This window comes from Electrona antarctica (genome assembly GCF_951216825.1).
Source record: "Electrona antarctica genome assembly, chromosome: 22".
Taxonomy (NCBI): domain Eukaryota; kingdom Metazoa; phylum Chordata; class Actinopteri; order Myctophiformes; family Myctophidae; genus Electrona; species Electrona antarctica.
This window is the reverse complement of record NC_136805.1, coordinates 23,766,313-23,792,790: the sequence shown is the minus strand read 5'-3', so window position 1 is coordinate 23,792,790 and position 26,478 is coordinate 23,766,313. Positions and strand designations below refer to the sequence as shown.

At 41.5% G+C, this 26,478-nt stretch overlaps 2 protein-coding genes across 2 annotated transcripts; one reads left to right on the top strand and one right to left on the bottom strand.

Moving 5' to 3' along the window:
• The first annotated feature begins 342 nt into the window (after positions 1–342).
• Positions 343–3,304, top strand: dlx3b (distal-less homeobox 3b). The gene is made up of 3 exons (XM_079492469.1): positions 343–860; positions 1,638–1,822; positions 2,307–3,304. The coding sequence occupies exons 1-3, from the start codon at positions 518–520 to the stop codon at positions 2,622–2,624; spliced, it is 846 nt and encodes a 281-aa protein (XP_079348595.1). The 5' UTR covers positions 343–517; the 3' UTR covers positions 2,625–3,304.
• Positions 3,305–9,936: 6,632 nt separating this feature from the next.
• On the bottom strand, positions 9,937–13,671 carry dlx4b (distal-less homeobox 4b). Its single transcript, XM_079492062.1, has 3 exons — positions 13,243–13,671; positions 12,150–12,343; positions 9,937–10,654 (listed from the first exon to the last, which is right to left on the bottom strand). Exons 1-3 carry the CDS (start codon positions 13,571–13,573, stop codon positions 10,388–10,390), a joined length of 792 nt encoding a protein of 263 aa, XP_079348188.1. The 5' UTR covers positions 13,574–13,671; the 3' UTR covers positions 9,937–10,387.
• Positions 13,672–26,478: the final 12,807 nt, after the last annotated feature.

Here is a 26,478-nt window from a genome sequence, read left to right as displayed (position 1 = left end):
ACAATTACACCTACGTACAGCTGGATGCATTGTTGTGGGACTGGGACAGAATGTCCATATAGCAACGGTGTGAACAGGTAGGCTAAATGAAAAAATACCAAAGGTGTCACCATGTCGCGCAAAAAGTCGTGCACTTTTGGCTGAAGGCTGCATGGGTTTCACCAGCAACACCATTTCGCCTCGGGGGCAAGAGAAAGAGAGAGAGAGAGAGAGAGAGAGAGAGAGAGAGAGAGAGAGAGAGAGAGAGAGAGAGAGAGAGAGAGGAGCCAATGGGAAGGCAGCAACCAACCCACATCTCTATAACTTAGTTTCACAGGGGCCAAGCGATGCCACAACCAAGTTTCTACTGCTGGGACACTATAGTGGACTAACGTCGAATAGTACGTGCGTCTATAATAGCGCACAGCAGCTGTTTCATAGCGATTTTTATCTACAATATTGTTAAACAACAAGAAGCAAACAAAGAGTTCTACCGTGGACTTTTTTTCCTTCTTCCAGTGGAGGGCTTCTATCCACAATGAGCGCCGGGCAGACTTATGAGAAGAAGATTGCGAATATTTTGACCGACCTCCCCGGATCTATGAGTTGCCATCCGGCCTCCAAGGATTCTCCTACCCTCCCCGAGTCTTCAGTCACGGACATGGGCTACTACAGTGGACAGACGGCCCATGGCCATCACGAATATTACCAGGGTCAAGCCTACGGGCAGCCCATGAATTCGTACCACCACCAGTTCAATCTGAACGGAATGGGGGGCACGGGACCTTACCCCACAAAAACTGAATATCCCTACACGAATTCCTACAGACAATATGGACATTACAACAGAGACCATCTTCAGGCTTCGCCTCAAAGCTCAGGTACATGTTGAACTAGGCTAATGTATTGTAAATATGATCTATGTTTACCGTGACCAACTGAATTTTCAGAGGCATATACTTTAGGATATAGCCTACTCCACCTGACGGTGAAGGTTTTTATTTGATCTACTTTTGTTGCAACAAGAATGAGTCTATTACCAACAACTAAACACAATTACCTATTGATTGCCAATTTCAAATAAAACGTACCAAGATGTAACGTCTTTCCTTAGAAACATTTGAGTTGACCCAGAAAGAAAATTGGGTTGTGCCACTAAACACAAGACATGTCAATGATATGTTAATATAGCCTACGATCTGATTTATTAGGCCTTGACGTCTGAATCTGATAATAAAAAACAAAAATCAGTCAATATGATGACAATTTTAGGATCCTGCATGGTGGAATGAGCAGCAGTCATAAAAGCATTATGGTTTTATTAAAGGGAATTACTGAACAAGGTGAGGATTTGGGACTGGGGAAATAAATGCGGATTTAAATTATCCATATAATTGTTTTTGTACGCGTTTTGTAGCTATAGGCTATGGGTAGCTATTTGAAATGTGTCCAATGGGCTCAATTGCGATAACACATTTAACGTTTGAACTCTATATGCTAATATAAATAGCTATTTAGAGACGAAAAGGACTGTCAAGTTGATTAAATACATTTGTATAGACCTACCTTTTAAAAAGTATTATTTATATACGTTTTAAACTTTGATACTATAGACAGAAAACTAATGGTCTGGTATTCCACTGTCCTTTTCTTTTTAGTGAAAGAAGAGCCAGAGCCGGAGGTCCGGATGGTGAATGGAAAGCCGAAGAAAATCCGCAAGCCTCGGACCATCTACTCCAGTTACCAGCTCGCTGCGCTGCAGAGGCGCTTCCAGAAAGCCCAGTACCTCGCGCTGCCAGAGAGAGCCGAGCTCGCAGCTCAGCTCGGCCTGACGCAGACACAGGTATGAAAACGTTCAGCCCGATAGATTCATCACACTTCCAGTCAGAATAGCAGACCTACAAGCTCACTGCGACGCGCGCGCTTTTAGGTTTGCTATTCTCCTCTGTTTGGCAGATCTAAAACCTATTTTACGTCACCACACCACGAACAGGTGTTAACACGTGACCTTCGACCTATGCGTCAATAATGTATCACCATATAGCCTTGTGTCACGTGAGTTATTGTTTTGAATGAAGCAATCAAGCAAACAACTTGTTTGCCCCCCTTTGAAATCAGCCCATGAGAAATGCAATTTACTAAATTTAGTCTATTTGCTAATGCGTTTCTTGCACTTTTGATAGCCTAAACACAATTAACGGTTTCAATACAACCGCATGTAGCCTAGCCTAGGCTATTATAGGCGTAATATAGGCATTAATAACTATTATTTTGTAAGCTTTTCTCCCCCTGTACCATTATACTAACTTTGAGCTTCCCTTTGTCAGGTCAAGATCTGGTTCCAGAACCGGAGATCCAAATTCAAGAAGCTCTACAAGAACGGCGAGGTTCCCCTGGACCACAGTCCCAACGCCAGCGACTCCATGGCCTGCAACTCCCCGTCATCCCCCGCGGTCTGGGACAATAGCACTCCCCAGAGCACCCCGATCAGCAGACCTCAAGTCCCGCAGCCCGCCCACAACAGCTCGTCGCCCCCCTACCTGGAGGATTATAACAACCATTGGTACCAGCAGGGATCGCACCTACAGCACCCGGGCACCGTGCACCACCCAGTCCCGCAGCAAAGCGTAGGAGCTGTTTATTAACAAAGACTCGACACCAGATGTTTTTTAACGAGACCCCTCCACAGTCCACACTGACTCTATGAGCAAAAGTTGACTGGACCGAGACGAGAGTATCTAGACCATAATGGCGGTACGAATCATTTTTGGTTCTGGATTGTCCAGCGCAATACGTCCTTGCCCTGAGACTCCCATGAGCCTGTATAGCCATATGCAGGAATGTTTCAAAGCTCGTTTTTTTAATTCACAAAGCACATAAGGGATTTTGAATCACTTGTTGCAGTCTATTTAACGGACTTCTGGCGTGGTTTTTAAATTATTTATCGCATCTGTTGTATTTCCTTTAAAAATATTTTGTAAATGAATAGGCTATTGCAAAGCCGTGTTTTTAACAAGTATAGGCCTAGTAGTCTAACAAGAAACCAAATAATACTAATAATGACAAAAACTGTACAGTTGATCCGTGATCCACTCGAATACAACGAATATGGGTTTGCAGAGCGCGCGTCAGAAACTCAGGTCATATTTATATCGATTTGTATAAAATGTCGAAGGCTGTAAATATGTGTTTATAAGCAGAACCACTATGATCATATTTGTTTGAAACGGAAAGACTGCACTGTGGTGCCTCCAAAACATTTTTATATTCATGTAATTATTACACTTGTTGCCTTTCTGTCAAATGAATAAAGGTGTTAATTGAATATTGTGTCTAGTCGTCCAATTTCATTTTTTTAATATTAGGTGCAATGCGGCTATATATCTAGTCCTATAATGACTATAATTAACTGAGGTCTACCAGGATTGCACTTAATCCATTTAACTTAATTATTCTCATGCAGACAATAAATCAGTCTTAAAATCATACTTTAGAATATTTATTTGCGGTCCAAATATTTCAGATTTTCTCTTCATAAAGAGTTTTGGTCCAGTGATAAGATCTTTTGAACTGTCACGTTGAGCAACAGATGAGTCTTCAGAGTGACAGACCCCTTGCTGCAGCGCGGCTGCGTGCAAAGCACAGTAGTAGGAGGCGACACAGACGCAGACATGTTGGAGTCACTCGATTTTTATTAGTATTCTGTTGCCAGATAACGAGAAAAGAATAATACAGCTCTTTGTGTTTGTTTGTGTGTGTGTGTTTTGGGGAGTGCGGGGGTTCTTAAGTCAGTTTACCCTGGGGGGAGACACACACACACACACACACACACACACACACACACACACACACACACACACACACACACACACACACACACACACACACACACACACACACACACACACACACACACACACACACACACACACACACACACACACACACACACACACACACACACACACACACACACACACACACACACACACACACACAGTCTCTCTCTCTCTCTCTCTGAATACAATCTCTCTCTCTCTCTCTCTCTCTCTCTCTGAATAAGGCAAAGGAAAACAATTTTGGTGGCGCAGACTAAAGTAATATGATAGAGCTTAATTTTGTCATTAAGATATTCTTGCCCATAATCTTGTAAAACAAATCCCCAATATTTATGTAGGCCTATGTATTTTTTCTTAAAAAGGTAAAATATAGCCTATACAATAATAAAATGCTATAATACAACGAGAAACTGTCACATATAGTGCACAGTGCACACGTGTGCTGCGCACCATAAAGTTTATGGGACTTGTGTCACATTCATTACCTGATAATAGATGTAGATGGGAGATAAACACAACAACTACTTTAATAACGGCCTATTATGTCAACGCCAAGCACTCAATCATGGACCAACAGTAAAACAACAACTCGCTATTCTGTCTCATCGTTTAGCGTTTCAAGAACTAAAGGACAAATTATACAGGACACAGACTTGCACTTAAACCTGGCCACATAAACCATAGATTATTAAGCATCTCGCTGAAATTATATGACGTAGAAACCGCTGAGTCCGACCCACATGGACCACCAGGGCACTGCATGGTATAGCCATACTGCGGCGTCTATGTGTTGGTCTACTCTATGCCCATTTATTTAAATTATATAATACGCAGAGGACTTGCGCATTTAAGTAGCCTATTGACAAGATGCTAACTGGTGCAACTTCCCATAGACCGCCCATTCATCCAAACAGAAAAGTCCTATATTGTATTAAATAACGTCAAACTCACCAACATTGCAGCATACGGAAAACATGAATTATTCTCTTTCTATCTGCAATGTGTTTGTTTAATAAAAATCCACTGTAGACATGTTATGAGCTACTCCCTGTCAAGACATTCCTTGAAGATGTTTTTTTTCCCTAAGTGCTGGAGTTTGGAAGTGCTCGTTGACTATCACTCAACAGCCCATGCGTACCACCTGTTTTGAATTTGCACATAATGCAGGAGGCAGCAGGAGGTTGCTTTACAGATAACGAGTGCTTCCAAACTCTGACAATTTGAAAAATAATCATCTGCAAGGAATAGCTCATAACATGTCTACGGTAGATAGATATGCAGATAATTCAAGCTTTTTGTACAGCTGCAATGTTGGTGAGTTTGACGTTATTTAATACAATTAGAAAGGACTTTTCTGTTTAGATGAATGGGCTGTCTATGGGTAGTTGCACCTAGCACATTGCAGGCAAGATGGCAGCCGTGTGCTGCTGTGCATATCGTCAATAGCTGGAAGAGTGGGCAGACTGGGACTGATTGTGGGCACTGGGCACTCTGTGCCATAACTAGATAATACTACTACCTAATATTAATATTAATATTAATATTAATATTAATATTAATATTAATATTAATATTAATATTAATATTAATATTAATATTCATATTAATATTAATAAATGGAAAACTGTCTGAAGTAGACCTAGATGATTTGAGCATTGAACATTTGACATTTAAGACCATAATATTTCTATGAGGTATAGGCTATATTGTGCATGTTCAAATCATGCAAAACGTGTGTGTGTGTGTGTGTGCATAGTGCATACTCAACGCTATATAACCAATACAATAACGACATTTGCGAATGAATATGCTTATATAATTATAAATAATGAATTTTATATATATATATATATATATATATATATATATATATATATATCAAATTAAAACTGATGTTTTATTTTACTTCCAGCTTGCAGTATGAAATATCTTTCAGTTTTCTTTCATTTATTACTTCATAATTTATTTATAGGCCTATTCCACTCACAAATTCAGATGTAACTTTCTTTTGTTTGATCATTCATTGCAGTTGCATTCACCTGTCAAAATGATGAAAGAAATTTGGGCAAACTTAGAAAACGTATTCCCCCATTTGCTCTGGCGAAAGTGTTAAATGCTTGTGTTTCTGAACTCTAGCCTAATTCAGCCTAGTAGCCTTCCCTTATACGTATGGTTGTTTTCAGGAACCCAATCCCAGTTGTCTCCAGTCTGAGTCATTAGTCCAATATTTGACATTTCATCAAACTGATGTGACAAAAGCGGTATGATATTGCCTTTTGATATCAGTGAGCACATTACGTTTGACCTCCCCTCTGTGGCTCCCTCGCCATGTGTGGCCCTTGGTTACTGTTTGGCTGCTTATATACGTCGTCAGGGGGATACATTTGTGCCGAAGACAAATGTGTGCTTTAGCCACAGGCTGCGCTTGTGTGTGTGGGCCGCACGGGTCCCGCAGGTTCATAGCGTAATCTCCAAACATTAGCAAGTCTAAGTAGCCATATAGTTGTGGTGAACTGTTGAACTTGAATGTGATACTGCAGCATGGCACAACATCACAACACCCTATATAGAGCCGATGTGTGGGCTCCTGAGCCGTTCCCCCACTTTTAACCCCACAGCAGTCGACAGCACGGTGTCAGCACTCGTCTCTGGGGTGCAGCGATATGGGTTGAGATGGAGGTCGGGGAGCCATAGCCAGCATGGCAAACGTACCAATGGAAAAGACCGCGTGCGAGCAGCTGTCCAACACTTTGTCAAAAAAAGCAAGGCCTTGAGCCGTCCTTGCATTAGGATCACTCACTATCACCATTTTGCTCAGAAGTCTGATGAAATGAACGGAGAAAGGCATTCTTGACAGCTGTGGAGATGTGAACCCTGGGTGACCCCCCGCCGGGCAGGGCAGGGTGGTGATGCTCCCCATAGCCATGCAGCCAAGCGGGTCCTGATCAGCTCTTCATATAGTACAGGCTTGTATCACACACTGTAAAACACTGACTGATCATTTTACCCTGAGTGTGTTCAAATGGGCACATTTGGATTTGGCATGCATCCTTCATTTCATTGAAATATTCTAGTTTCTTGGCTTGCGCTTACGTTAAGCCTGGCCTGTCAGAATCTAATGTTTACCTTTCAAATATCAATGCTTGTCTGTATGTGCATGTAAGTCAAAGACCTGACTCACACCTTCGCATCTAGCATACAAGATGCATGAGACTTGTTTACTGATGCAAGCTCGCAATGCATTTCCAATGGAAGTCACATGGTTTAACACAACATTTGTGTTGTACGGCTTTCGGCTGTGTTTCGACTGCCCCCCACCCCCTCATACAACACAAATGTTGTGTCAAACTGTGACTCCCATTGGAAATGCATTGTGAGCTTGCATCAGTCAATAAGTCTCATGCATCAGCTATACATCAATCTGTTGCGAAGGTGTGAGTCAGGCCAAAGACAGATTCTGTGTGTGTGTGTGTGTGTGTGTGTGTGTGTGTGTGTGTGTGTGTGTGTGTGTGTGTGTGTGTGTGTGTGTGTGTGTGCGTGTGTGTGTGTGTGTGTGTGTGTGTGTGTAGGGATGTGTGTGTGTGTGTGTGTGTGTGTGTGTGTGTGTGTGTGTGTGTGTGTGTGTGTGTGTGTGTGTGTGTGTGTGTGTGTGTGTGTGTGTGTGTGTGTGTGTGTGTGTGTGTGTGTGTGTGTGTGTATGTGTGTGTGCCTTCTGTCTGTCAAGTACCATCTTTTAATCCCTCCAAAGTGTATAACATGCCCACTGTGAAGTCAACCCTTCCTTTCGATGAAACCAGAATTGTGCATCGTGGGGAAGCTGCTTACAATTACCCGAGATGTCAGATCACTCAAGTTAATAACAATAATCACCCTGGAGAATGTCTTCGCCGCTCGTCCCTTCGAAGCAAGTGGGATTTACTATAACAACAGCCGCATTCTGCCTCTTGCTGCTATCCTGCAATTAAAACCCAACAGACACATTATGTGATATCGCTCGGCCCTCCAACACAGCAGTTACAGATTCAATCTTCCATTTATCATCACCCATCAACCCATCGACTTATTTCTTCCCCTCCTTCCTACTATAGGCTATGCCAGTTTGTTACATGGAGTATTTTCAACCCCAGTGCACCCCCACGCCCAGCCACCCCCTCACCCCACCCCAATCTGCCTTGTGTGATAATTGGCCCAGTTTGAAAGGCCCTACTCTCGTCTGTCCAACTCCACCAGCCATTATTCTAATCTGGAGATGTAAAATTGCCTATAATTTTCGCTGATGCCCCGTCACTTCATTCAGCTCGCCTCTTCTTCCCCAGGCCTGCATGTTAACAAGGCACATAATCACTAGGAACGGTGAAACGGATAGGGGTGGTAGATATATAAAAGCAGGAAATGTTAAAAGAAACACAATGGCTTGTCTCTCTCTCTCTGAGTAAATCAGCTTGGAGCATGGTGAAAACATGGTGGCTGGATGTGATATATGTATTTGTTCTTACCACCGCGGGTTGCCTTATATGTCTTCAGACTCCAGAGAGAGGTAAGCCAGGACGTATGTATGTGGCTGAGTGCAATGTCGAGGTGCAGTTGATTGTTGTGATGCTACAAGGGCACAACATGCTTAGTATTTATAGACTTATTGGGGGCATGGCATGCTATTTTGAAATGCAGTGTTGTTGCATGACACTGAAAGGGAATATATGCACATACGGTATGCATATTATGGGTGTCATTGATTTACTGCAACAGTGCAACTCATTATTATTGTATATGCTAATACCAAAAAGTAAAAGTAGTAGCCTATAGTTTAAAAAAGTATAAATTATAGCAGTGACAAGTTAAATTAGCCTACTTACGATGTGTTTAAAGTGATGATTCAGCTACAATGAATGTGAAAACAATTGGCTTGAAAAGTGAATCTTTTGACAGTCAATAACTGACATGGTTTGTCACGCATGCTTCAAAGAAATGGAATAGATGGAAACATTGAGCTAAGTGTGAAAAATAATTGAAAGGTCGCTGAACCTCCTGACCCCTGAAATGACATCATAATGGAAGAGGCTGTACCCTAAACTGCAGGAGTAAAAAGGCTGAATGGCATGAAACTCAAAGGTTTGTTTGAGAAGAATATATCATTATAAATGGATCACACGTTTGATTAGTATTTATTTATTCCTTATATCTTATGTGGGAGTGAAGTCTATTATTTGTAATTAGTCTGTAACATCTGCTGTTTGCCATGGAGGGGGATACATTAACAAATACGATTGTATTTAATCACTATAGATCTAGCCCTAAACCTTGAAACGTAAGAATCATGCACCTCATGATGTAAATAGCCTAATAGTCGACGCTTGGCAGTTGGCAAGCAGCCTCGAGAGTGAAAAATTAAGAGAAAAGAAGAGTTTGGATGTTTCTCTTAAAACCCACTATTCGGCGCCATTAATCAATGCTCACCGCCGAGCACTTGGCCTTGCACATAGCGGGACACTGTTTACAGTGATATAAATAGCTTGTCCTCAATGTTTAAACGGTTAAAACGCCAGAACGTGGAAATCAACACAAACGACTATTAATCAAGCGCAGCTTCGTGATCCAATAATAAAGTAATTTATCATCATAAATATGACAACAGAGAGTTTCCTTCGTGCGTTTACTTCTGCCAAGGAAGAACGGAAATACCGTTAGATAGCTGTACTGTCCTATATGTCCCAATCACGACATGTGTCCTCTTGTTAAAAAAGAAAGAACAAAAAGTAAGGGGTTGGTTTGGAGAATTATGGATTGCAATGGCAGACGGTACGCCTCCCCTATAGACTTTGCCTTTTGAGAAAAGGACGCTTAATTGATTTTCAGTTGCATTAAACTGAACTAATAAAGCTGATTTCCTCTCCAGCTAAAAAAAGAAAAGAAAAATAATCAAATACAGATTTTCTTTATTGTCATATAGTTACAGAACCGATGAGCAGAGAGGATTAAACCCGTTTATGTGATATGCATCATAGAACATAATATACCGGCCCTGTTTGCCTGATGTCTGCGCAATACAATGTATATATCAACCGCTCATCCCTGCACTGCATGGCTATTGGCTGGCCCATTAACGTGACACAATGACTCATTTCCATTCAACTTGTATTTATTGTCATAATGAGAAGAATTATCATTTGCAGCGCAGCGCAATGGCCCACGCTTTGATCAAAACGTGTATCCACATGTTCTTATATGTTCACACACGCCAAGTCAATATTTCAGGCGCGTGCACTGGCTGTTATAGCATAAACTGGAATTTGCAACAAAAGAAATATTCCATGCAATTGACTATAAGGCTAGTCGGCTATATCAACTGGAGCCCTTGGCAGGGCAATTTTTACCAAGCCGAACATGAAAATACAATTCAAACGCACTCAGTAATAAAACAATTTTCAACACATTTAAACGCAAGTCTTGCTGCATGAATCGTGGTTAGTGGCCTGGAGTAATTATAGTGTCCGTACTCCTATATAGGCCGTGATGCAGCAAGGTGCTGCCTAGTGCATGCCTACCAACCCGACAGCAACTAATCCATCCATTCACATCATCTGAGGCCTGGGTGGCATAGTGTCCTGGTGGTGATGATGGTGGTGGTGGTTTGGGTACCAATGGCCAAAATTGTTCATGTAATTGTTTGGGTGCACTGGGGTCCCTTTATTTGACATTGACACCTCCCAAAGTTGAGGTAACCCCGTGGAGCAGGGCGATATGGAAGATGTGCTGTGAAGCTGTTCTCCCTCCGGGCCCACGCCATGCTTCATGATCTTTTTATACTTCGACCGCTTATTCTGAAACCAGATTTTCACCTAAAACGGAGAAAACACATAAAACGGTCATTGCGGTGACATTCAAGTTCAACGACGCCAACTTAAGACAATTAAACGAATGGCTGTTGAAATTAGCATATTTTTGGCAGTTGCTAAGAAATTGAACAATCATAAGCAAAAGTGACGCTAGCCTTTTTGCAAACCCCGAGCCAATCCTCACCCTGTTTGCAATTCAGTGAGATATAGGAGAGTGGCGCTTGTAGGCTACTTCGTTAAATTCTAACTCTTCCATTGTTCTGTTTTATGAGGCCAATGGCGCATGCATGTGCAACCCGACAGCCCCAAACCGACACTAAGAATATTGTGAAATAAAAAAGGAGCCCAAATAGACGCTGTGGTGGGTCAGCGGAATTTCTGCATGCTGAGTCGAAAATAAAATGCTGTTTTAGGCTTTACAATAGCACAAATATTCATAAAAGGCGTCAAAGAGCCAAAGGGGGAAAACGTTATAGCTCAGCAGCACAAAATACATTCAAACTGGGCCAACTGTGAATTTTATGGAATATAGGAACATTTTACACGAGGCTATAACAGACTAGAGTCATTTGACTGCTATGTGAAATATATATAAATGGCAGTTTTGGACTCAAATTATAGGCTTGATATAAAAACACCATAAAAGAGTGGAAAATACCTATGAGTAAATGACTGCTCCCCTAAGACAATGCATTACCGCATGCACCTGTTTATGTGACCAACATGTTTATGTGAAACTATTACCATATACTGCCAATTTCATATTATTTAACTATGGTGTGTGTGTGTGTGTGTGTGTGTGTCAGTGTGTGTGTGCGCGCGCGCGGGGTATATAATGCATGCCGCTATATCATTGATGATTTTTATGTCTTTGTGTGAATTTTCTTTATTTTTCGTGAACGATTTGTTCACAGGCATGTATACCTTTCAAGACAGCTCTTGCTCATATCATAGGCCAATTTGTGTTGACCCATTTGGTAATTACAGTGAGGGGATTGAGGTACAATGGAAATATGATGCTTGAATTAAGTATGGTAAACGTGGCTGCATTAAAAGATTGACTTACAAAGTACTACAATTAGGTTTTTCATTTGATCTGGAGAAGTACAGTAAGCTTTAGGCTAATGATAGCCAGCCTATGAGAGATATGTCCTGCTCAAACATCGCTGATAATATATTCTAGACCGGTATTAAAAAAAACGATTTGTATATTTGTATTCAGTATAGGATATAATTTGCAAATTAACTTGCAAGATCAAGCTAATAGGCCTATAGATAAAATGACCTTGAACGTGTCATGGATATAGCCATCCATCGCCCACACTGTCGAGGCCTAAAGTGAAATGTCAAGCCAGGATGTATATATAATTTGCCTGTAATATCATTATTATGCTGCTAATATAAGAAAAATCGCGTGTCCCTGTTCCTACTATGCCACAACACATACAAACATCCGTGTTTGAGGATTCAGGTTTCAGGATGTCACTTTCAGACCCACCTGCGTCTGTGTAAGCCCCATTTTCGCTGCCAGATCGGCGCGCTCTGGTAAGGCCAGGTACTGGGTCTGTTGGAACCGCTGGTGCAGAGCTTGCAGCTGGAGGCTGGAATATATAGTCCGTGGCTTACGCATTTTCTTCCCTTTGCCATTGAGGCGAATCTCACCGTTTTCAATCACCGTAGACTTCTCGTGATCTTCAACAGAAAGGGACAGCAGTTAGCGTGTGCAATAAGGGAGTTATTACACTCTTCCATCCTCAAAGTCAAGAGAAAAAGTTGCACGCATGAAGGCAGTGCAACGCAAGTCGACATTAGCCTAGTGCCCTCGGCTCTAATGGTTGCGTTTTTATAATCAAATCAAATGCATTTCGCACAAAGAAATAACGGGCAGGCCAGGTAAATTACAACAGCCACAGATTTTTGGAAAACCTCGCGAAGAATATAAGTCTCAGACCCTTTGATCCTTGGCAATGTTGGCATGCAGTCTGGACTATAGGCTTTGGGCCTTATCAATTAAACATGGTTTGTTCAGATGCTAGCACAGTAGATTGTAGGCCTAAATATTTATCTCATGTTGCTGTAAATTCAAATTGGATTGGAAATAGGCCTGAAGTCCAAAAATACGAACGGCTGTCCTATATAGAATTATAGACATGTCCATGATAGCATGTAGCTATACCCACAGAGCATTATGGTTAATAAAACTAATGGCGCCATCTGCATTCATTATATAACACAAGACCATCCTGCAAGAGGCAGCCGTTGAAGGAGAGAGGTCTTGTTATGGCATTTTGCCCCTTAAATGGCTGTGTTAGTGAGAGTATCATATTGCAGCAATTGCAAAGTGAAACTTTGTCCAACCAAGCTATAGTATAATGTATATAAGGCGAACAACATATGTAGTAATATTTGTAATTGTTAATATACCATATATAGCCTACTTAGAAGTGCACTGCTTTTTGTGCAAATCTGCAGTCATCTCTGAATTTATGGCTGTGTAATGACAACCGTGCACCTCTGCATAATGGCATGCTAATATACATGTTATAGGATCAAACAAATCAGTCTATATCCATTGAAAATGACCTCCTCACCTGTGTCCTCTAACCTCGTGTGGCTCACACTATTGATATTGTTGTGATTGCTGTGCTGGTGGTGGTAGGACATGTAAGCAGACGGGGGATGAGAGTTCACCGCGGCAGCGGGGTAGGCGTAGCCCAGAGACCGTCCATAGGAGGACGCGCTGGAAGGGAAGGGGCTTTCGTGCTGAGAATGCCCGGTCGCGTGCAAGCCATGGACGGGGTAAATGTGCGAGAGTCCGGGGGAGTGGTGGTGCGCCGCCGGGTGTCCGTGGCCGAACTCTAGAAAGGCCGATTTGGAGGGATCATTCACACCACTGTCAGGCATAAAACCCATAGACATCATTAGCTAATACGCAGGTCCATAAACCCGTCGCTCATGCGTTCGGACAACAAGGAAAAGTTGGAACAAATCCAGTCACGTCCAGCGCATCGCTCGGGAAAATGTTCGGTATTCCAAGATTATACGGTATAGGCTATAAAAACAATGCAGGCCTATTCTTCGTGACTCTGTACTCTTTACAAAGTAACGAAACAGGGTCCCTCTTTAAATCAATGGTAGCCTAAAAACTTGACGTGATTCTTCAGTCACCTCTCGCATGTAGACACAGCGTGCGTCTCAAACATACTGCCTTCCATCAGCGCGCGCTCTGATTGGTTTCCAGCACCGAGCTGTCACTGGAGCTCCACGATTAAGTTCATTAACATATGGATGCAATGCAACTCATGCCATTCATGTCCATGAAAGAGGTACCTCCCTTGACTGATTAATTTAATTTAATTTATAATGGATATATATTGATTTCATATAGCCTAATACGTGATCATCAGGTGCAGAATGTATTATGTTCTAATTTTGTACCCCCCCCCCCCAAAAAAACGACCCTGTTTATAAAATTGCTAAAATGAGGGGGAAATCACATTGATAAAATACATTCCGTTTTTATGCAGACATATATACTTGTTGATATATTCAAAGTTGGCCACTTTTGTTAAGTATAGGCTAACTAAAATTGGTTTTATAAACCATTAATTTGCAGTGCACGCGCACAGGCTTAATGAAAACGGATGATATTGGCCCACCATCCAACATCGATTAAAAATAGACCTATTCTATTTTCACTTCATGGGACTAAGCTCTATGTAGCCTATAATTAGGCAAATTAATGTTATTCAATACAATTAAACATGTAAAAATACAGGCTCTCTCTATATTTGCCTAATTAGTTGATTGTATCGTTTTGTTTGAATACAAATAGACTATACGTATTAGGCTAACAGTTCAATAGTTCGGCCAATTAAAAAGCGTAATGAGTGCTAGACATTTCGTTGATGAATTCTTTGCCCTGAGGCGAAGCACTTGTCAGCCATCTCACTGAACATGTCAGTGTCCTGTGCAATTCTCGCCGTGCATGGCGCCAGGTTAAAATGAGAACGCAACTAAAGTCTTAGTGAATAATTTCTCACACTCCAGCTTGAAATCGAAAACTCGGCAGCTTTGCTATATAACAGGTTCAGTTCGGTTTCCAGGCCTATCGTACTACGCGTCGGTAAGTTAATTGGCCTGCAGGCTAATATAGCAAAAACAGTGGAACATAAAAAAAATAACATTAAATAACATTAAAAGCACAGTATGCCTATAAATATTCAATCCAGCGAAAATCAAATCAAACATTTTAATCTGAACAGCACGTCTGCGCATAAATATAATGCGGGTAGGCCTATAGCACCAAACCCTAAAGTTGCTTTCTTTCTAATAATGGTTTAAATAACGATTATCACTTATTCAAGTGTCAAATCTCCTAATTTTCACTTTAAATAATAATCGTCTTAATAACACAGCCAGGGCTATTACACGTAAGGCTTTAAATAGGCCTACGAGTTCAGACTTCTTAATTATAGTCTCCGAGGGCAGTGGATCTGCAGCAACTAAAATAAAACTGGTACAATGCAACCAGTAGGACACAATTAAATTAAAGGCCGTTTAGCTTAATATGGCTGATTAACACATGATGGTTTTCATTGTGCAACATTCGTTTTTTGTTGTATTCTTGTCCAAATGTGCATCAGGCATGCAGTCTCATGATATCATTGTAATATTCAATCACAAGTTTTACTTTTTATTGCATTGCATGTAAACCGGTGGGATCTTTGTTTTGAATGGAAATCTTCACATTCAGATTTTTCATTTGTTGGTTTTGATCCCCCAAATGTTTTTTTACACAGCATAAATGAACATTGATGTAGACTGCAGTGTAGCCTCAGAGGGAAAAGTGAGTGAACTCTGAATGCATGGGGATTATTTCAAGTCTTTAATGTATTCTCAAGGGCAAATATAAATATGAGTACTGTCATAATTATATTCATTGGTGCAACATATGAGTATGTCACAAATTTTATTTTCTATAAGACTGTCAACTAACATCAAATTGGCAGAAAGTGGGGGGAAAACAGATACCTGCCAAAAAGAGAAATAGAGGGATTGTATCAAATGCAGCACAAACCGGCACAGTCAGCAAAACCCATATACGGTGCATAGGGATTTACTGTTGGTATATGCAGAGAAAATGGTGACCGCAGAGTCAAAGAGCGGCCCTGTCTCAATATTTCAGCCGTCATTTCTCTTCAACCATGAATAAACCTGCAGGTGGAGGATAGCTTTGGAATGGAGGCTGCAGCAAACTCCTTAGTGTTAATTCAACTCTGAGTGTGTAAAAATACACCCGTATTCTGTAAGGGCCAGGATTCTACTTTGTAGATATCACAAGGAGCCTTGTATTATAGCATTATTAATATACATTTTGAAAGAATTAAGAAAACTAATTTCTGCAGTTCATCATTCACCAAAGGGCCCATGATGGTCTTCATAAAAGTGCTCTTTTTTTCCAGGCAAGGACTCTAACAAATAAGCTTCTTCTGTGCCGTATATTTAATTTAGTAAGAATTAGGTGTTAGCCTACCTTTTTAAAAACGTGAGCTGTTTTTAAAAAAAAAATCCCTCATATTTTCAACACAAAGAACATCATTTGCCACCGCGGAAGACAAAAACCTAGCAGGCCAATGGCATCCATCTGCCACTTCATGACAATGTTACTGATGCAACTTCAAATGTTATACCTCAAGTCTTTGGCTTCCATCGTCTGTATATCAATTTACAATTTAGGCATTTAGCAGACGCTCTTAATCCTGAGTGACTTACAGTAAGCAAGCACAATATACAAGGTATACATCAAATGCATAAAAAATTATAGGATCATAAGTAAACCAAGAACCTATCATCAATCCAAACAGTAGAATATCCAAAGAAAATCAATAATCTGTACATTGAAACTATAAACACTATAGGATGCCAGGTCAATAATGACTGGCATCTGTCTACATAAGGCCTCCAGTATAAGCTACTGACAAATGTTATACCTCATGTCTTTGGCTTCCATCGCATGTATAAGCTAGCTGTCAAATTATGAACAGAGTTGTTGGTGGGTTGAAACGTGGTGTCAAGCGTGGTGTCCAACCTAGTCATTTTGGTCACATCCTACACTGCTCACTCCCTGCCCATAGTACACCAGCACCACCGGGCCGCTCAGGGGCTGGACCATGTCCCGACACTGACTGCAGTGAAACCTCCATATGGGCCTCAGCCAACCAGCTGGCCAGAGCTGAGCCACAAATTATTATCACAGTGAAATTACGGTCACAATTAAAAAAAAGACTGCTGACAGGCCAGTTTTACATTGTGGCAGCATTATTATTGTGCAGACGTTCACACATGACTCTGTAAAATATACACAGTAAAAACTGTAAAATCATCAGTGTTAATTTAAGTCAGAGACTGTACAAATGTAACCATATGGACATGTAAGTTTAGCATCGGGAAACTATGGCTGAGTCTAGGAGTGACCTCTGTTATTAGTTGCTGTATACATTTTGATATTTTAACCACATGAACCCTATCCCAATTCTCACAATATAGAAGAACATTTTGAAAAATAAACAAACATTCAGCAAAAACAAATGAACATTTGCCTAAAATAGCCTATATCTAAAAGAGAGCTTTGTGTGTAAGCTTGTAGATCGTCCATTTTGCTATTTGTCTTACAACAAAGTGTATGATTTAAGTGGTTCTGTTTGTGATTATTTTCTAAATTAGGTTTGTCCACTATACTGTAGGACAGCTACTGTGAGATTATAGCCATTTCTGAGCAGGTGGATGCTATAGCTTTATGCAGGAAAACAACCATTACGGCCTCCAAAGGAAAGGAAAGTGATGATTTGACAGGTGAATGCGTTCACTAACAAATGAAGAGGAACGCGGACACACGTACACATGCACACACACTCTTTAAAGAAGCACTTTACTGGCTGAATGAAAAGGGTTGAGCCCTAGATGCGAATGTCTGTCATAGCTATATATGCCAGGGTGTGGGGGAGTCATATACTGTACAGAGTGTGTGTGTGTGTGTGTGTGTGTGTGTGTGTGTGTGTGTGTGAGAGAGAGAGAGAGAGAGAGAGAGAGAGAGAGAGAGAGAGAGAGAGAGAGAGAGAGAGAGAGAGAAAAGGGAAGGTAGAGAGGAGGCTCTTTAAGGCTTGTAATTATGTCTGCATTATGGGAGAAGAACAAAGGCGAGCCCTGCAGTCATGGGCTGGGATGTGCCCTCACCGTGGCTGTCTTAATACACGCAAAGGGAAAATGTTAATAACAATACTCCTGAACTGAGCCCAGACTCACTGGCGTCTCCTAGCCCACATGGTGCGCATGGGCATGTGTGTTCACTGTACTGTACCGTGCGTGTGTGTGTGTGTGTGTGTGTGTGTGTGTGTGTGTGTGTGTGTGTGTGTGTGTGTCTGTGTGCAATGTGATTGCATATAGGTGTGTTTTTCTCACACACGCATGCACGCACCGCACTGGTTTTGTTTCGTCCATCATGCGTCTCTTGATGCAGAGTGACAGCATTCCTCATGTACAAATCAAGTGCACATTCTCATGCAACCGCTGAGTCTGTGATCTCCCCTGCTGGCATGTCATGTTTTACAAGCAGGCCTCTGTCGGGGGCTGAGCATGAGGCCTCGTCATGTTAGAGTGACAGCCCGCGACCCTGACAGGATGCCACAGTCTATTATCTAGGGCCCAACTCACCACATAATATGCCAATATAAGATGACAATATAAGACCCCCGGCTGCCTTGCAGCGTCCCTTTTCAACAGCTCACTCGTGGGTTAGGTGGGATGGAGCCATGGCTGAGGTGCGGTTTGATGGTATCCTCCTCACCCCGGAAAGTACATGAAAACACAGGGAGGGATTCAATGAATAAACAATCGTTGTGAAAGATACAGGATTTCATAGACAGACTTTAGCGATCCCTGTGGGGAGGCGCAGGTACAGATAATAATAAGAATACACAAAATAAAAGTAGGATAATATAAAATAGACATATAGAGTTTGACCTATAGCCATCTGCATTGGTCTGACTGAGTGACCATAACGAATATTCTATCAATAAATAAGAATAAAGTAGTCTCTCACCAGTAAATATGAACATATCTTTACATGAGTGCATGGATATAAATAGACTGTCGACAGTAGGTATGCCACTGCAGATACACTCCCAATCTTTTGCCGTATAGTCTTTAGACTCAACTCTTCAGACACCTGCACCTTAGCCCGTAGCACTTGCCCTAGCCTCGACAACCTTGCAGGCTTATATGCAAAGACTGGGCTAAAAATGTAATTTAGATATAGCATGTTATGTAGACAGATGCCAGGTCATCAGGGCCAAATTAGCCATTGTGGCCGTGGCCCAGGGGTCCTTTGGGGAAATTGGACCGTGCAGTACTGGGTTTGAGGCCCTGAAAATGGCTCCTATGGGGCCCTTCATTGGCCATTGATTTTGTTAAATTTAGGTCAAAAAGATGATAAAAACACAAAAATGTCCCTCGTGGGGTTAATCCATCCCTGCAGGTCATTATTGACATGGCATTTTAGTGTTTATAGTTTCAGTATGTACAGATTATTGGTTTGGTGCATGCTTGGTTTACTTCTGTAAATTGGTTTGATGCTGATGGTGTCAGTTGGACCACTACACGCCTTTACATTTTCTACCACTTCAGGTAGCGGTGAACGGCATGGATTATAGTATCATACCACTGGTGGCTGCATATACCTATGCCTAAAATAAGATTTATAATTCTCTCCCCCCTCAGGAGAAAGAGAGAGAGAGAGAGAGAGAGAGAGAGAGAGAGGGAGAGAGAGAGCGCAAGCGAGCAAGCAAGAGTGCACAAGAGCTGGACCTGGATCAGTGAAGAGGATTGAACATGCCTCTGTCCTCCAGGCACTGTGTGATAGGAGGAAGACAACTAATAATATCGGCCCTGGCCCAAACACTGCATGTCATTCCTCAAGTGCAGCCATGTTGCTCCTGATGTCCCAGCCTGCTGTCTGTGTCTGTGTGTGTGTGTGTGTGTGTGTGTCTGTGTGTCTGTGTGTGTGTGTGTGTGTGTGTGTGTGTGTGTGTGTGTGTCTGTCTGCTGGAAGCATCCATGGCTCTGCACAGTTCACTGCTGATAAGCGTTGTCTTCATCACTCATGTGTAAACCCTCTTGGCTTGTAGCCTACACGTGAACATTTTAACCACTTGATCCCCACCATCTCTATTCTGGGGGGAACATTCGCCCAAAATAGCCGATTTATGCGTTGTGAACTTTTGGCGAAGAGATTTGAGATCGAAAAAAACGTCCAAAACGTCCGTGTCACTAAAAGACTATAGCCCTCTATAGTCTTTTAGTGACACAGACGTTTTGGACGGTTTTTTCGATTTAAGTGTGGATTGTGTCTGGTTTATTAATATTATTGTATGTTTTTAAATATTCCAAGGTGGAAACAAGCCAGGGCTTTTTGTGTTATCCTGTTAACAATCATTATAATTCATACCTCTGTAATTACATGTTAATAAAGTATACATACAAAGTATATCAATCAAAGTGTAATGCTGCTGCCATTATATGAGTTTTGAGATATGATAGCAGCATTTTATTGCAATTATATTAATGATATAACAGTATAGATTATATTAACATGTTTAATATTATATATCAGTTATCAAATTGTCTTTAAAACATTAAACAATTCTGTAAACCTGCAAATGTTGGCCTGTCCACTGTGCCCAATAAAAACACCAATAGCAGAAGAAATGTCTATATGTCTTGTCATTATATTGATTGTGTGATTATAATCTGTCACATTTTTTTTTAAATTGGCTATTAAAATAATATGACCAGTTTTTAATGTCATTGTGAATGCATTATTTTATTTTCAGCATATAATTGATTTTATTGTACGTTTGGGTGGATACTATAGCCTATATTAGCCTACTTTCTGGTTAACTAAAATTAGGCAAATGATAATGATAATAAAACACGTTGCATTTGAAACAATGTGTGCAATCACTATTGACATGCATATAAGGTCGAATTTAATTGAGGCCTATACAGATAAATTCGGATATTCTGATTCTTTAATTGCATGTAATGATTTATTTTTTATGTCGCAAATAGACAATGTATTCCATCAGAATTTAATTACGACTGACAAGTGAAACAAGCCCTTTCTACTTCTTCTATTATTTTCATTATTATGCCATTAATGGGCCTAAGCTACCCTGTGATTAGTTCAATTGTTTAAATATTTTACAAATAAGTGACCGTTCATTGCGCAGATTGTTAATGTTAAGTCGTTGTTTAATCGTCAAATAATAGTTTGAGGCCAGACATTGTGTAACCTACAGGCGCGTAATACACAGCGACTGGGAGATCTGCGTCCTGTCGTCATCAGCGGGGATCTCCACACGCACCTGCATCCACAGAAAAGAGAGCTAAACAGACCCACCACAATTAGCCAGGCTACAACTAAAGTGACTCAGAGTGCCGGAATACCACTACGTGGGAAATACCAGAGTGTTTCTGGTCTTTTGGCTCCAGCGCTGAATTCATCATTGGCGTAATTGTTGCCAGAGAGTATAAGAGAGAGAGTGAGGATCTCTCCACGGTCGGCCACGCACCGCAGCCTGACGGTTAGACTTAAACTTTTAATTTGATTGTCTGAATGTACTGTAAAGGACTTGGAAACCAGAAGAAAAAAGATGCATCGACCGCAATGCGCACTTAAAGCATGTGAAACCCGAGCGATACTGCAAGATCAGTGCCTATTTGTTTGTACACTACCTGATTTAAATGGCCATTTGGAAGAGAACGGCTCGGGCTGAAAACAAGAGCGCAGTGGCGCACATGGAGGAGTCAATTTGGCACCACACGCGCTATCTGTCCATGCAGAATGTGCGCATGCACACAACTCACGTGACTGCACGTATAGGCTATAGAAGGCCCACTCACAGAGATCTTTGACTTAATACTATACCACAGTGTAAAAAAAACTTCCAAGTAAGCCAGCTATAGCATCAAAAATAGCCTAAAGTAAATAGTCACTATTAATTATTGTGTAATTTGTAATATTTAATATTGTTGGGTTAAATTTGAATGACGTTACAATAGGTATAATATTGTGCTATATGTTGTAGCGCTATGTTGTAATTTACTGATTTATAATTTCAGTTTGTAATCTAAATCTGCAAAAAAACATTGGTTGATTGATTAGGTCTTTAATAGCAGTTTGCAAATAATAATAGGCCTAATAAAAAAACATAGGGCAGTACAGTTCAATATAAGAGGAATTATGCCCAAGAAAGCACTATGGCTTGTTTCCATTGAGTCCATGTACTCAATTAATCGAAACAGTTAACAGACAAATAAGCTACAATACTATGCAAAACATCATGAACAGTTGGAAGTCGAAAAAATAAAAGAAAATACTATAGTCGAAAAGAAAAGGAAATACTAGCTATCAACTAAATAGTTAAAAGTAAAACATTTCCCTCTGCAGTAGATGAAGTATGACAGCGAGATACTCAAGTATAGTACTCAGTATAGTACTCAAGTACCTCTAAATGATACCTCTAAATTATACTCAAGTAAATGCACATTCCACCACTGCACGGCATAGGCTACAGGGCATGTGCTCGTGTGTGCATTCACGTCCGTCTGTACTCATGGAGCCCTATGAAAATGATTTTTTGTGCAAGCAATTTTTCAGATGTCAGCCCACCGACCCTTCTCCCACAAATCAAAGTGTTGTCAGTCAAGAGGGCAGGTTGACGGACAGCCAACATGACAGTATAGTTGCTGTGGATTGGGTTACAGCCGTCGCCTTAACGGCCTACCCAGCTCTACGGCTTGGCTGTGGCTGCCTGCTCCACATCTGGAACAAAGAAGCCAGTCTGGGGCTACCCTTGGTGTTTACGGCTCTGTTGTTTTCTCACACTCCTCGCAAAATGGTGCCCAAACACACATTCCAGACTCACCAGCTCAACGTGGGGGAAAAATATATTTTTCCACTGTAAATCTCACTCCCCATGCCAAGGGAGGTTGGTAGAAAAAACACACAAAAAATGGTGGTGGTGGTGGTGAGGGGGGGGGGGGGGGGGGGGGGGGGGGGGGGGCTGGCACAAATCAGCGGGTGACTGTGTGGCAGCAGCCGTTGAGTGGCTCTAGGAGACAGTATGAACGAGTGCTGCCTCACTCCATGGTGGCTGAGATGGCGCAGGGTTCAGCTGAGGTCAACACAGCCAGGGGAAAGGCCTTATAGGGCTGCCAGAGTCTGCCTGCTCCGTTAACTGTCTGTTTACGAGCATCTGAGAGGGGACATTTGAGGAGGCATCTGAGGATACATGTTGGCGGGCAGCGGATGAAGTATTTTGAGTGATTGAGGAGGGATCTTGAAAGCCAACTGAGAGGGAGACTGCAGTCCACAGACAATATGTCTAAACCATCATCTTACTCGACAGACAATAAAAAAGGTACATGATGCTCGTAAAAACAGTAGAAAGGCATATAGGCTTAATATGGTGCAGATGTGGAGAAAGCAGAGCAACATATTAAGCAAGAGCCTTTTTTATAGTTTGGTTTGGTTTGGTTTAGTTTTTCTCCTTAAAGGTGTACAGACAAAAAATGATTTAGATAATAAAAAACAAGTTGTTAAACATCTCAAGGCAAACAAACAAAAGATAATAGAACATTAAGATGACAAGGGAAGCCTCCTCCTATAGCTTGCATCTATTCTTTGCAGAAGGAGAGAGCAGAATGAGAGATGACAGACGGACGTAGGAAAAGACATCCTGCACGACAATTATTTGCCCCGGGGAGTCGTTGCATGGGGCACACATGCACACCCAATCAACAAACAATGACACATGGCTTGGGGTTGCCAGGCTTCAGACAGTTAGGTCCTGTAAAAAGACCGGTTTACCAGGTCCGAGGATTATCCATCTGAAGTTACCTGCCCCTCTGGTAACGTGAACCCCCTTTTGTGGTCCGCAGGGCAACAGTGCATTAGATAAGCGTCACTTTAAAATGTTGGAGGTGACGGGGTTGACAGCCCTTAAATGATGGGACATCTGTCTGGGCAACAGTGAATCGGTCAACCTGTCACTTCTCTGGGCAGGGCTAGGGTTGCCAGGCCTGCTCTGAACACAATACATCACCTTCCGTTCAATACTTGATATACATTTCATATTGTAAAGTTAAAGTGATGTGTCTCAGAGTTAACTGCACATTAATCCTGGTGATGCTATATTTTTTATCAAAATCTTTCTAATAATAAAAAAAGAAATTCAAGATTTTATCAAAATCTTTCGGAAATATCAGATCTTCATGTTTGCAACGCATCACAACATGACACAGCCATTTTCGAATAGCAAAAATAAGTGGTTGAAATAAGTGTTTAAATTACCATTCAGGATTTTGCAGTGCACACACGTCCTCTTGCTTGACGTGTATCAAACAGGGTTTCTTGAACGAGGTATACAGAAAAGTACTGCATAAAACGTAGCTTAAGTTCATACATGTCCTATATGTCAAAACAGGTTTTACTGCTCAGTTCAGAAACCTGGCAGGGGTATGTTTCCTATGTGACCATCTTATGAATAGAGCTTTAATATTTGGTTTGATATGAGGCCCTGCCAGCCGCAGGGTCAAATCCCTCTCTTTACTGCTCTTCAATAGGAACAACTCAACGGGATCAAGTTCAGCTTCTGACAACAAGCCTCAGCTCTGTCAAGTGTTAAGTTCCATTGTGACCTACAATGGAACACAATGGCCCCCATAGTGCACAGCCAGTCTCAGGCTGCCTATCAAATAACGCAGAGTCTCTAGACAGAAAAACTTGTCAAACTGATATTAAGATATGTTTTCTTGTGTGGTGTCATTGATTTGATCGAAAACGTCAATGAGTGCTACTGCTCAGTAGTACATGTGTACATGGTGCTACTGCTTCATATGACATGGCAATTTAGGCCATTGTAACAGAATGAAAGCCCTGCATTAATATTACATATATACAAGATATAATGGTTAGCTATTTGATATAGTCTGGACAACAAAAATATATTGCAGCCGAAGTAACGTACCTCTGACTTTCGTTTTTGATTAATGTAAAACGCAAATGCTTTTCGAGGAATAGCTATTCGAGGAATAGTCTACAAAGATTTCCCACATAGATCAAAAAACTAAACATATAAGTGCTCATGGGCACAGTGTTTTAAGTTACTCCTGTGACCCTTGCTTCATGGCGGCCATTTTCCTGCAGTGCTTGGGGTGTTTAACCTTGTCAAATTAAAGTGTTTGTCACTGCAGGGTTAGACTACTGGGGCTAGGTTGGGCCAGGGATTTAAAAGGACCGGTGCTCCTAGATTGTCAGATTGTCTCCGTCTGTCTGAGACCTGCCAAGAGACATCAAAGACTCGGCAACTCACTCAGATCATCTTTGAACCTCACCGAAACACACCCTTCTCACTCCCTTCCTGCATTCTTACCTTGCATCTTGGGTAGTTCCTTTTGCTATTTAGCCTAGTTGTAAACAAAAATAAAACTGAAATTATACATGGCACAAGAAATCATTTGCACCCAAGCGAGAATTTAACCACTGAAACCCTATATACATTGTTGAACGGAGTTACCTCCTATTTCCCTCTACACCAATCTCTTCACCTCAAATAGCCAATCTACAAGCCCACAACACATCACGTTACGACATGCTGTGGGCTTGTAGATTATTTTCGCTGTATGTTCACTTATTTTTGCATTTTGCAAAATGCTTGCCTATTAGGACATACCCATAATAGGAACACTAGGGGTTGAGTGGTTAAAAGACTGCCGTTTGCTCAGAAACTCATTGGATGTTTTGTTGTGGATACCTGGTAGGTACAGAGGGGGTGTACTCTGACATCTCGTGCCATCATACTTTCAAAGTGAGGCAGCAATCTAGGCCTGAAGTTGTTTTCTGGGCGGCAGCAGCCTTCCCTCAGCTCCTCACCAAGATTGATGGCTATGAAAGATCTACCTGAGGGAAAGATCAAAGTCAGACAGGATACATTCACCTCAACGTTTAACTCTTTCATCTCAAAATCATTTCTACACGAGTCACGACCCTTCACCTGTCTATCTGGTTGACCTCTGCTTGATGAATAGAGTAGGCAGTTTATGTGGTGGTTAGAGTGCCATTTTCATTTACTGGGAGAAATGAAATTGGTCAAACCATGGAACATGACATTGTCTGCATGCCTTTTATATGATCTTGAACTTTCCCAATATACTAAACGTGATAGTCAGTATGTTTTATGGGGTTGTCAATACGTTTGACACCTACGTTACCAGACAAACTCCTGTACAGTTCAAGGGAAGCTTCACAGATTTTGAACCTAAATCCTTTTTTTTTTTTTTGCCTATAATTTTTATCCCACGGTTTTGTAACCCATTTTTCACTCCTGTGTCAATTATCTAATGTGATCCTGGGCTCTACACACCCTCCGCCAACCTAGTCCCCATATATCGGGGACATGGGGAGAGCAACGGACTTGAACTCATGCCTCCTTCATGCCTGAGTGTCCAAGTTGCCTCTTACACCTGACATGGGGGAGTTTCCCTGGTTGGACATTGCGCATGGAAGGAACACGTTATTCCAACCAGTTCCTTTCCTCTCCTAAATCCTATTTTTGAGGAGCGCTAGCCCCTCCTATGCCCTGCTTTGTGTATGTGTGTACCCCATAGCGATGATTTGATTGGCTGAGCACCCCGTAGCGATGATTTGATTGGCTGAGCACCCCGTAGCGATGATTTGATTGGCTGAGCAATGTACGTATTGAGGA